The 13,262-nt window shown below is 37.9% G+C and overlaps 1 protein-coding gene across 1 annotated transcript in view; it reads left to right on the forward strand.

The window, feature by feature from the left end:
- Positions 1 to 9,735: 9,735 nt before the first annotated feature.
- itga3b (integrin, alpha 3b) overlaps positions 9,736 to 13,262 on the forward strand; it is a 62,098-nt gene continuing 58,571 nt past the window's right edge. The window contains exon 1 of the mRNA XM_066666460.1: positions 9,736 to 9,973. Coding sequence (XP_066522557.1) covers positions 9,801 to 9,973 — 173 coding nt within the window. The 5' untranslated portion in view covers positions 9,736 to 9,800. The remainder of the gene's footprint in view (positions 9,974 to 13,262) is intronic.

Below are 13,262 nucleotides of genomic sequence, written 5' to 3' on the forward strand. Positions count from 1 at the left end.
AGGAGGTATACCATAGTTAGTGACCAGGTTGGTTACATTAGAGTATAGCTAACTAATAATAATAAAGAACAAAACAACTACAGGAGTACGTTGGAGATCTACAATTGGAGACTATAGTCTGTTTGTTGCTCTTTTTTCAATGCTTGCCCTCTTTCATGCTGTTATTTAATGATGTGGTGGTGTGTTAGTGTGTGTTGCGCTGCTACGAGTGGATAAGGCACAGCAATGCTGTGAGAGTTTTTAAAAACTGTGTCCATTCACTGTTGACTTAATTAGACACACCTACCTCATTGGTCCACCTCTTAGATGTAAAATCAGAGACAGTAGCTCGTTTCTTTTTGTGCACTTTGTGTTAATCATCTTTAGGTCCTGCATCAGTGCCGGCTGGATATATTTGGTTGGTGGACTATTCTCAATCCAGCAGTAACACTGAGGGGTTTAAAAATTCCAGGAGCTGGTGTGTCTGGTCTGTTCATACCAGCACATCACCACCTCAATGTCAGTGTCACTGCAGCACTGACTATAAAAAAACAGAGGAAAGGGAGCACAAAATTATGCAGAACAACAGAAGTATTTCAGTATATCAGGTTCAGTCTATATGAGCAGAGGTGGTCATTTGTGTGTGTGTGTATATATATATATTATTGATCACAGATGGCTTATGAAGTGACACGTTTGTACCTAAATGCAGATTGGATCACTGCTGTCATAATTTTACAAACTATTAAACTGGTCAAGTTCCGTTTCTGCATATTTCCAGGTAACTCTCAACTTCCTTGTTCATCCCCCCATCCCTGTTCACCTGTGTTGTGTTTGTAACCCTGCACCTTTATTATCCCAGACGTCCAGGGGCTCAACTTTTATGACTGCAGTCTGATGTAAGGTTACATCAGCCAATAGTATTCAATGAGCAGCTCTGACTCCACCCCCAAACCGAGCAAGGAAAATCTTCTCAAAGAGTCTGAGGGGGTAAAAAAAATAATTAAGACGGTAAAAGCCATTCGAGAAAGAAAAAAAGACGATTTGAGAGCAAGATTATGATCAGTGCACACACAATTATACACTCTGTGCTCAAGAGTTTTACATTTGCGCTCAGAGGGGGATATTTACATGTGATGTGTTAAAACTTGCAGGTATATATTTGGTGTTTTTTCACCCTCAACTTGATGTCATATTTGTGCTGGAGCTCTGAATGTCTGAAGGTGTTTCTCGGCTTGCCTGGAACCACAAACAAGATCCCAGTTCCTGTACCAAATGTAATGAATGGGAAAACAAAAGAAAAGCTGAGCTGAGTCGAGTAGGCACCATGAAGTGGAAAAGCGCCAGATGTGTGTGGTGTGAGTGTGCAAGGGCGTATCGGCTCTGTGGGCATGGCTGGCGGGAACATAGGCATGACCTTACTTGCATGCTTGCTCATCAAGGAGTGGAGAAAGTAGCCACTGCTCATGCCTATAAACCCTCAAAAATCAACTTGACAGGCGGGCATGTTGGATAGGTGCACATACACGAGAACAGTCAGGTTCACATTCACCACAGGCCCACATTTGTGTGCACTGAATGGTGATTTTGCTGCTGGTGGATCCTGTTCTTTTGATTCACACAGCACACAGAGTTGCTCGCTCATTAGTTTTAAACTAGTGAGATTAGTTTAAATTAGTTTTCATCTTGCCACTATGTCATGCACAGACTGATATTTCTGTGCATGTTTCTACAGAATAATCAATATTCTTTTTTATATAAAGGACTTAAACACACCCCGATTTTGCTGTTTTGGTTTTATTATTGTTCACTATGAGGAGAATAAAATGAATATTTGCAAATTTTGAATGTTTTTCCTATGATGCAGTTGTGCTGTTTCGTTGATGCACCTATCCTTTTTTGAAGCTTAGAAAAAAATAAAGCTTAGAGGAAGCTTAGAGGAAATTAAACCTCTTTTAGGAATTGCACTTCTCTATTGGAATTGCACCAAAATATCAGAGTTCATTGCTCACTTTGGCATGTCCCCACGTGAGCCTGTGGTGTGGCTTAATGCCTTGTTCCTGCTCATGGACTTAGATCATAAATATAGAGCCAGGTGTTTTTTCTTATTATTTGTGTGTGTGTGTGTGTGTGTGTGTGTGTGTGTGTGTGTGTGTGTGTGTGTGTGTGTTTGTTTGTTTCCTGACCTGGTTTGTTTCACAGATAATCTAACTTGTTTCATTACATTTTACAAATAATTACATCATTTGTTTATAAATATGGCAGATATCTATAATTATTTAATAAATTGAAGAAATTTCAACTTCACACAGTCCAACGTATATTTGATCATTTCAGTCACTGTATATTTGAAATTAATGTTAAAAGTGTAATGCTCATATTTATTAATCTTTTTTTTTTCTATGTTGCTGTGCCCATTTTATTTTACAATTTTACCACATCGTGGAAAGTGGGAGGCATTATTGAAGATTCATTGGGGTTTAACAGGGGCGTGGGAACCAAAGTTAAAGCAGTGTGATGTGATTTCCTTACATTATTCTTTGAAACAGATCATGTAACAGCAGCCTACTGTCAACAGCTGACCTGTTAAACATGTGCAGGCTCTGTGAGGGGTGTGTGAACAGACTCTAAATCCCTCAGACACAGCTGCAAAATTTCTGTGAACTACAGTGCCATGGCCTAGTCCAGGGATTTATACCAATAACACGTGTCATATATTCTGAATGAGAGTCTTAATGAACAGTGTATTTGAACTCTGAAGAATAAGGTTTAAGTTGTTGGTGTTGGTCAAGATCACTGAATTGAATTATTTAATTTAAAATGAAGTAATAAAATGTTGCCTGCACAGCAAGAAACACTGAGAAAATATCATTATACTGTGTCTTTTGCAATGTAGTGGTATTTATGCATCTTTGGTTCCTCTAATTATTACATGATTTACCTACTAGTTTTAAAGTACTACAGAGAATGGTGGTAAAACCTTAAAATCATTAATTAATTCATTCAATGTCTGTAAGCGCTGATCCAGTTCAGGGTCACGTTGGGTCCAGAGCCGACCCGGAATCATTGTAGTGATTTTTTTTAGTTTAACTTAGTGGAGAAGCATTTCTTTGTTGACAGTTCTGTACTTTAATGAGTGCTTTTTATCTTAGTGAAATCATGAATGTTAAGGAGCACATGTATACAATTGCTGTAAATTAAAGTATTGTCTGCGCAGTTGTTGTAAGTGCAAAATAAATTGTTATAGTTGCAGTTTCGTCTGTAGAAAAAAATTTGTAATTTATTCATTCATTCATAGTCTGTAAGCACTTGTGCAGTTCAGGGTCACGGTGGGTCCGGAATCTACCCGGAATCACTTGGCGCAAGGTGGGAACACACCCTGGAGGGAGCACCAGTCCTTCACAGGGCGACACACACTCACACCTGGAGGAAACCCACGCAGATACGAGGAGAACACACCAAACTCCTCACAGACACCCTAGAGTGGGACTTGAACCCACAACCCCAGGTCCCCGGAGCTGCTTGTCTGCGACACCACCTGCTGTGCCACCATGCCGCCCTCATAAAATTATTATTATTATTATTATTATTTTATTATTATTATTACTACTACTACTATTATCACTGTCACATTAACATATATGTTATGAACTATAAGCACCTTAATATATGATCAGTTCTTAGTTATTAATATTTATATGTGTTTTGAGGGCCTGTTCATTAAAACCAATGACCTTGTGACCTGTTCCTTTTTCTCCTTCAATGCAGCAGTTTAAGCCCCTGTCTAATGCCACTCTTAAAGTCTAGAGACAAATAGGAAATTCTGTATGAGTTGTTTAAATATAATAATAATACCTCATTAGTTCTTATTTAGATTTTTGTGTTTAAAAAAATAGTCAATGCTCTAGTGCATGGAAAAGCTCCTAATGAGAGCTGGGAACCTTGGCAGGGATTTAAACTAGTTCAGTGTCTTCTTCCCTTGACCGACATTTGGAAAGCACTGTGCACATAGCAACTGGGATCTCCATGACAACAGCCGTCTAGGTGAGTAAAACCTTTATAGCCCTGTCCAATGTTCTTGACCTCATCGACACAATCCAGCCTTAAAGGAGCCATCATTCATTTTAACCACTAAAAAAAATAACAAACAATGTGTGATTCTTTTTTCACTTTTACATTTCTTGTATAAATTATAAAAAATATTTTCTAAATTCATGCAATTTGAAAAAAAAACAAAAAACCAGACAGCAGATACACTACATGGGGTGGCCATGTTTAAAATTGCTATATAAGAGAATATCAAAATATCATATTAACTGCTGGTTCATTAATAAAAAGCCATTTTGGTAAAAATACATCCATGTTATGCATTTTTATGTTCTAAGAACCTGTGATCTCTCTTTTTTAATAATAGTTTTTGGACTTCTACACACAGTCCCAAACTAGTTGTCACTTGAGATTAGACAGATGGCCCTTCCATTCTTCAGTATTTTAAAGCTAAGGAATAAAAGAGTAAACCTTAGCCAAGCCCAAAGGCACATCTACGTGACAAGAGTAAAGACAAATGAGGGATGAGATCCTGTATCCAAACATTTTTTTGTTTAGTTTTTCAGCTCTATATACTCACAAAGCATGTCAATCCCCTAAACTACTACTCTTTGGTTTCTTTCCTTTAGGTCATTGAAGGTTATCAGCTTAAAATACACTCGACCCTATTATGTGTTGAAAACAAACAGAACAATGTTAATGGACAAAGTCAAAGGTGTTTAAAACCCATAAAGAGTAAACTGGGCAGTGAGAAAGTTGGGTGAAAAATACTATGCCATCCTCAAAAACAAATTTAGTCTGGGCCAGTTGAACAATAGCTACACAAACAATAGAAAACAAAAAGCTTTATAGATAAGATCTGTTCTGGTTCCTTATCCAGTTAAAGATCAGAAAGGGATATAGTAAAAAATGGTACTATTACAATCAGAAAAACATAGGCCCAAAAAGTTATTTGAACATAAAGGAAAATTATTCTTGGATTCATGGAAGAAATACTGGAGAACGCAATGGTACCCTGAAGAACACTGCTGGTGAAACATTGTTGCTAGAACCCTAGAGAACCAAATAGAATGAGACTAAACAGAGTCACAGTCTGTTTTCAAACTCTCTCTGATTTGGTTCTTTTGAAATCTGAAATCCTAACTTCAAGCTTGGAGGTGTGCTCGTAAAGCTCCCCCCACCCCCGGGCTTAAAGTGGTCAGAATGAAAAAGGGGGGAGACAGGGTGGTGGTGGGTGCGATGTTCTTTGACATGGGGATGGAGTGAGAGTGAAGAGGTATAAATGCAGCTGTGAAGAGGTAATTGGGGCATGGTCTACCTCCCAAAACTATGTCACATGGTGACTTCACTAAATGAGTCCTGAAAGTGCTATTTAAGTATTTATCACATCAGGCAAATGCATTTTAGCATTAAATAAATTTCAAAATAAAAGCTGTAAACCCATCTATTGGAGATATGTGGGAAATGCATTTACATTTGCATGGAACAAAGACTAGGAATGGATAACAATTAAGTGTACTCACATTTTCTGCCCTGGGAAAATACTATGATTGTCATTTGCTTTTTTTGTTGTCTCATTTTGGTGTTTATACTGGTAGCCACCAATATCAGTTGATGAAGCAGGTTAGCTTCTAGTATTAGCATTATGTTTTTATTCCTCAAAAGTGGTGGGGACAGGCCAGGGGTCCTACCTTTCCATATCCTACAGAAAGAGTATACCTCACACACCTATTCCTTGGATGTCCATGGCTATTACAGGTAGATAATGCCAGGCCGCTTTCTGAACATGCTACAACAATGTGACTTCATCAGCACAGAGCGAGTGTGCTTGAGTGTCCTATGGCATATCACGAAGATTACAGTCACACAACAGTGAGCACAAATTGTTGAGAAGTTGAAGCCTTGTATTAAAGTAGAATAGGCAAATATTTCACTTCTAAAAAGGTTATAATTTCCTATATGACTAAAATGTGTCATTAAAATTTGTGTAACACAGTGGTGAAATGCCCGTCCACGTATTTTTGAGGCTATTGCAGGTAACAAAAAATTCAAAATGTGTTTATATTTATGAAATACAATAGAATTGTTAAAAAAAATCTTGGAATATTCATCAGTAAGCTAAAGCAACAAAAAATATTTTTTGTTGTTTTTACTGCATTTTACAAAAACTTTCAAGTTTTTTGTAAACTGGATACAATCTCTTGAGTCTGTTTTAAAACATTTCACACATATAGAAACACACGAGTTCTACAGTGTTTGAATGTAGTGTGCTTAAAAAAGCAATGAGGCATTTCCTTTAATATCATGGTTAGTTAAACAGAAATATTTTAGATAGCTACCATGGGAGCTCAGAGAAAAAGACATATTACCTGAGTGGGTGGGTGGGGGGAAAAGAGCTAGCTTGGAGCTACATGTCTGAATACATTCCATGTGTAAATGTGTGGTTGTTCTGGGGGTTCTCCAGGGTGGAGCTTTTGGGAGACATACTGAGACTGGTGTTGGTTTACAGAGGGTCTGGGGCGTCATTAAAGAAACCTAGCCTATTGTTATAGCTGCATTAGCCGTTATTATACTGTTGCATCTCCGGAATTGCAGGCAGAAACATGCTGCTAATTGTGCTAAATGCAGAAGTACTTTCCGACCAACAGCTCAATTAAGATGCACCAACAACCACTCCTTTTATATTGTGCATGAATAGCATTCAAATACATTTATCAACCGTGCCTGGCTGTTCATTACTGTCAATAAGTTTAATATCGGTGCCCATAGGGAAAGAGTGTTCCTTTTAATTATGCAGAGAACACAGTGAACCAGCTATCTGTCTAAAAACTCTTACAGTGGGGGGTGCTTACTATGTAATGTCTCAGATTCAGGGGTTAAAAATATGTGAAATTGAGCATACAGGCATTCATTTAGATCCACAATGAAAAAAAATCTCTTTATGTCACAGTTCCATAAAGCAATCCTCCTCATGAATGTACATTTATTTATAATTATTATTTTTTAGGTTTGTAGTTTATTCAAATTAGCAATCTATAAAACATTTATGAAAACTACAACATCACACATAATATATCACAACATAAACATAACCAAAGCCCATTCTTTCCCTGTATATTCAAGATTTATGAATATGCATATAGAAAAAAAAACACCCCGACCCTAGAAACACCCATTGCTGTTCTTTTCTTTCTTTATAAACACAATAAGATCTGGGAGCAAAAAAAAAAAAACCCAATACCCAGAACAAAGGACACATTAGTTGGTTTTACATCTCTAAAATGTGAAAGTGCTTCTGTCAAATATATTTATTCATGACATTAAAAAGGCTAAATTAATCCTAGAACCAGCTGCTGACACGATAACAAGGCGTCTTTCAATTTCTCACTCACTCTGTCAGTGAACTGATTATGGAAGACACATTTATAAAATGGGCTTTTATAGATCTGGACCCTTCTTTCTTCCAAATGGAATTCCTGCCAACCAGCGGAACACTGGTATTTTGATGTAGTACTGTGGTGACAGACTCAGCACTGTTATTGGTTATAATTTCTTACACAAAATTCACGATTAATTATTTATTTGTTATAAATAACAAATTCAAGATAGCAAAAATGGTCATATGACAAGTTTTGGTGCATTTTCTAATCGATTACAAATGAACACAGCCTTAACTAAATTAGTGTGATTTGTTTTCACATCTTCGGCATTCAGTCTGCTACGTCAAGGTTATGACCTGTCTTCACTTCTCTTCTGATCAGGTGGAAAAGCGTAGTCCACAACATTATAGCTTCTGTCAGGAGGCGAAGGGAGTATCATGTCTGCTATTTGCAGATGAGGTTGCCCTGCTGGCTATTTGGATGGAGATGTCCAGCATGCACTCCATTGGTTTGCAGCTGAATGTGAAGCGGTAATTGTAACCAATTGGAAGCAGGTCTCAATGTAGATCCAGGGCTCGCTGGAAGGACTATATATTCCAGCTAGCTTGGGTTTGCCTGGAGATCCCCCAGGAGAAACTGGCAGAGGTGAGATGACATTGTTCTGCACAATCTCTTTTTAGATGTCATTAAGCATCAAAAGCTTTTATCACAACTAGACATCTTATTGGCTGTTTCTATATTTAAAAAGTATATTTGGTCCTCTACATAATTGTCGTATGATATTAATATATTATAACATATCTTCTGATATGTTAATGCTTTCTATAAACAAATAAAATATGCTGTCAATAATATATTTACAAATGAGTTTTCTTTTTGTGAGGAAGGTCATGTCAAGCTATAAACACAAACATAGCATTTTCCAAAACATTAACTAATTAAATTCTGGTCCTTTTCCTAGTCTTGATCTTGAATCAAAATACTGTTCTAAGGATTGTATGTCAGGGCCCAGAATTAGTCACATCATAAAATTCTACTGATTTGCTCAACTAAGCCATGTTCATGTGATATTTTTTGGTAGTTTTTCCATAAACTGAAGCCTCTTTCCCTACTGCAGTAAGCGGAAGCTAGACATTGGAATGCCCACTCTGATCTCCTATCTACAAAGCCATTATTTCAGAGGAGATTTGGGTGTTTGCCCTTTCAAGAATTAGATATGAGCTCTATTGAGAGTGGGAGTGTGGGCTATTCAGACGGGATGTCATGCTCCTTCTTTTTCAGATGCAAATGAAAGATATGTTCATATTTGTGGGTTGTAGGAACTGCTAACTGCTTGAGAATAGTACTGAAGCCAGTTAATCTCATGCCTTCCTCCCTGCTGTTCTCCTCCATTAGATGAGTGTGTGACTGTGTACGATAGCCTGATGGAGTGCTGTTTTAATTAAGGAGGAATGTCTTATCTGCCCTGCCTTATTCCAATCAGATAATTTGGGGAAGGTGAGGAACTCCATTCTCTCAATTCTCTATACTCTCAGGAATAGAGCAATATCCTCATCTTAGTTCATGCTTTTCAACATTTGGAGGTCTGATCGTTGTCTAAAAACCTCCAGATGTGCCATGAACTAGAGGGAAAATCTCTTGAGCCTTTGTTTTTTTACCCATTTACAGACCCTGGGGCTTCATAGACACATTAGAGAACTAGCAAATGGTGAATGTTTTTTTTTTTTACTAAAATCACAAACGTTGCTTTAAGCCTTTATTACATTTTAATTTCTCTCCTATCTCCGTTTATTTTATATCTTTAACATTTTAATTGTTTTCTTAAATATAAATGGAATTGCTATTTAAAAAAAAAACATCTATAAATAAAGGCATCATGTAATTTTTTGAAAAACAGATTATTCCCCCTGGCAACTTACAGGACAGTGACACAAATCCGAACCTGCTGCTAAATGTGCTCGATCCCAGATAACAGGATACATTCAGAGATTTTGTGGAGTCAATGACTCTAATTTTCAGAACTCTTCTGAAGGCACAAGGAGGACTAACACAATATGGGGCACAGGTGGTTTTAATGTAATGGCACATCATATTATAACTTAAGTAATTGAAGTTGAGTAAATGTAACTAGTAAAAACTCACATCTCTTTACAACAGGACTGGGGAAATATAGCAGGAGGTTGGTCACAGGTTGAAGTGGGATGGGTTTGAAGTTTTAGTAGGTGGGTGTGGGGGAGAGAGATGGGGAGGGAGAGAGAGAGGGAGAGAGAGAGAGAGAGAGAGAGAGAGAGAGAGAGCTTTATTATGGAGCTCGTCTTTGTTGCCTGACTGAGTGAGTGAAGAAAGTATATTACAATCAAAATTATTATTAATAATAGAAAAATAACAGATTACATGGCTTCCAGTATAGTTTATGTGTGCTTGCTGTTGATCGTGGGAGTTCCACCGGGCTTTGGGTTCAACATTGACGTCCGTTTCCCGGTGATAAAGGAAGGTAAAACCAAGGGCAGCTTCTTCGGTTTTTCCGTGGCTCAGCACCAACAAACGGAAAAGGGAAAAAAGTACCTGTGAGTACCTGCATTACCTCTTATTCAATTTATCGTCGTGCTTCTTTTTCTGTGGTCCTTCGTTTGGTTTGGTTGTAGCTGTTAGATATTTGTGAATAATAACCTGAAAGGTGACAGCTACAATTACGACGACATTCTCGTTTACGGGTTTGTTCTGAACACTCGAATGCGAGAAGTTGCCGGTTTTTGTGTAAAACAGGAAAACCATTAACACGTGAGGGCTTTTTCCGCTCCCCAGCACCTGCTGGCGGTGTTCACCGAGGACACATATGGGAAACAAACAAAAACAATCCATTCACAGGTCACACAATTACCTGCACATTCAGAAAACTCTCCTGAGCAATGGTGTGACTTTGGACAGAGGACGGGAAGCAAAACGAGCACCAAAGCGAGTTTTATATGTGTTGTACTCTGTATATGTGCGTGGACATGTTAAGTATTAAGTATGAAGGACGTTAGTCGTGGCCTTAAGGGTAAAAAAGCGGGCTTGTATCCAAAAATTCGCAGTGTAGACACCTTGGACCGGCAGGAAAAATGTGGCCGAGGGCAGTGTAGAAAAATCGCCTTCTCCTGCCGGGCAGGAGGCACTCACACCTGGGTGGTTACCTGCCGCTCAAGGTGAGGGTGTGCTCACTGTTCGTATAGTATTTACTGCGCATGTGTTAACGGCCATGGATAGGTTAAATGCACGGTCAGAATTTCATTGTATTGCTAGGGAATGAGAGATGAAGGGTGAGAGAGAGGTAAAGGAAGGAACGCAGTAAATTCATCAGTGTTAAATGAACACATTTAGTGTAATAATATAACACTCAGTGTTAACACTAATAGTGTTGATTTAACACTGATGAATTTACTGTGAATGGTTGAGGATGGCATGAAGCCTATAAACATAGCTGTACTACAACAAGTGGGATTTGGAGAGTTTTTTGAGCTAGATTACTCTCTGATACATGATCAGACTTTGATAATGCTGCTATAGTTCTCTGATTTGGTAAAGTCCAATTGGCCTTTCATTAGAGAACTGTAAAGTACAATTGAGGGCCATGGCATTGAAAAAAAGATCAGAAAACAAAGTCAAAATTCTGAGAATAAAGTTGGAATTATTCTGAGAATATTTAGAGAAACACTTTTTGGATTATTATCTATTATAATATTCATACAGACATACTCGTACTCTGTGCCATAGAGTTGTGAAAGATGCAGTCAAGTCAAGTGAACAGAGTTGTCTATTATACGCTTCCATCCACATGACATGAAATCAAAAGATGTCAGTGCAGCCACTGACTGCGAGGCTTTAGTGCAGCAGAATATTCTGACTTTATTCTCTGAATTATTATTCATTCATTCATTATCTGTAACCACTTATCCAATTCAGGGTCGCGGTGGGTCCAGATGCACAGACAGGGTAACACAGACACACATTCACTCACACCTACGGACACTTTTGAGTCGCCAATCCACCTGCAATGTGTGTTTTTGGACTGTGGGAGGAAACCGGAGCACGCGGACACGGGGAGAACACACCAACTCCTCACAGACAGTCACCTGGAGCGGGAATCAAACCCACAACCTCCAGGCCCCTGGAGCTGTGTGACTGCGACACTACCTGCTGCGCCACCATGCCGCCTCTGAATTATTGTGATTTTTTTTTACTTTAATCACAAAATTCTGACTTTATTTTCAGATTTTTTTAAAGTCATGATCCTAAAATGCTTTTGCAATAAAGAGGACCAGTAATTTCCAGTTTAAAAAAGTAGTCAGCACACTTGTCATTTCACAGTTCCTACAGTTTAAGATACTGATGTAGAGTCCTTTGAAGTCATTCATTTAGCCTGTGATTTCATTGCATGGTGAAACTTTTTATCTTAGAAATGGCAATTTTACAGGAGAAAGCAAAAATATTCTTAAATATTAAAATTACTATTTGTTCCAAAAAAAAAAAAAGTTGAGCTTGCAGGACCTTTTCTTTGGGACAAAAATACTGTATGATATACATAGAACGATCACTGGACTAAGAACACCAAACTTGTTTTTCCATTTACTGTCCATTTCCTCAGTTCCACTGACCATATAGAAGCACTTTGTTGTTCTAAAATTACAGACTGTAGTCCATCTGATTCTCTGCATACTTTGTTTGCCAACTTCCCTTCATTGGTCAGGACCCCTACAGGACCACCACAGAGCAGGTATGATTTTGTTGGTGGTAGTGTGTTAGTGTGTGTTGCACTGGTACAAAAGGATCAGTTTTGGGTCATTTCTATTGGTCTGTAGATCACAAAAAATCAACAGAGAGATCTTCTTGCTCTCTGTCCCATGAGATTTTCTTCTGGAGTAGACCTTTACAAACCAGTAATAAAACATACTAACACACTGTTCTTGGAACTATTACTGTTGCCTTTTTATGATGTATGACAACAGTTGGACTGTTCAAAACATTGCAAATACCTTCCTGTATTACGTAAATTCTAGTATTTTAGTTGATGAGTGTGGGGCTAGCCCATCAAGTTTTGAATGTAAACATTTAGGGATTTAGCCATATCCTCCCAGTGCCTGTTTGATGTATATCCACATGCAAGCAATAAACATCACCTGTGAGTCTATTTTGCATTATTTTAAGTGCCGGTTTCAAAGCCCCGACAAATAGGGAGGGTTGTATCATGAAGGGCATGCTGCATAAAACGATAATGTTAAATCGATAATGCGGATCCAGACCAAAGCAACCGAAGGAAGACAAGAAGAAGAGGATATGATATGTTATTTTGATTTTAGGTTAAGATTCAGAAGCCAGTGGATTTTCCCTGATCAAAAATGTTGCTTTGGATGAATTATAGTGGGAGCATACAATGATTTTTGACTCTTGGTTTCAATGCAGTACTGCATAATGAGTTTATATGTCAGATATGTGAGATCGGACCATGTTGTTGATGATGTATATGTTTGGATTCACTCAGTAAGTAGGTTTTGTAAGACACCACCGGTTAGCAGATTGTTTGTTTAATTCTTGAAACAAATCAGATTATCGCCCAATGAAATAAGACCATATATAACAACAAGAATTAAGTTGAATAAACTTTCGAATAAAAATTTTACAGTAATCTCGGAATAAGCAATATTAGATATTTGAACCAGAATTAAGATGATGTCATTAATGTGAGTTATTTATTTATTTATTTTTAGGTTTAGGGACTTGGTCATCTTTAGCAAAAGCATTATTGCCAAAACAGTGTTGGCTGTTACATGAGGAGTTTTTATATTGATGGATGGATGGATGGATGGATTGATGCAATGA

The sequence above is a fragment of the Hoplias malabaricus genome, chromosome 3 (genome assembly GCF_029633855.1).
Source record: "Hoplias malabaricus isolate fHopMal1 chromosome 3, fHopMal1.hap1, whole genome shotgun sequence".
Lineage (NCBI taxonomy): Eukaryota > Metazoa > Chordata > Actinopteri > Characiformes > Erythrinidae > Hoplias > Hoplias malabaricus.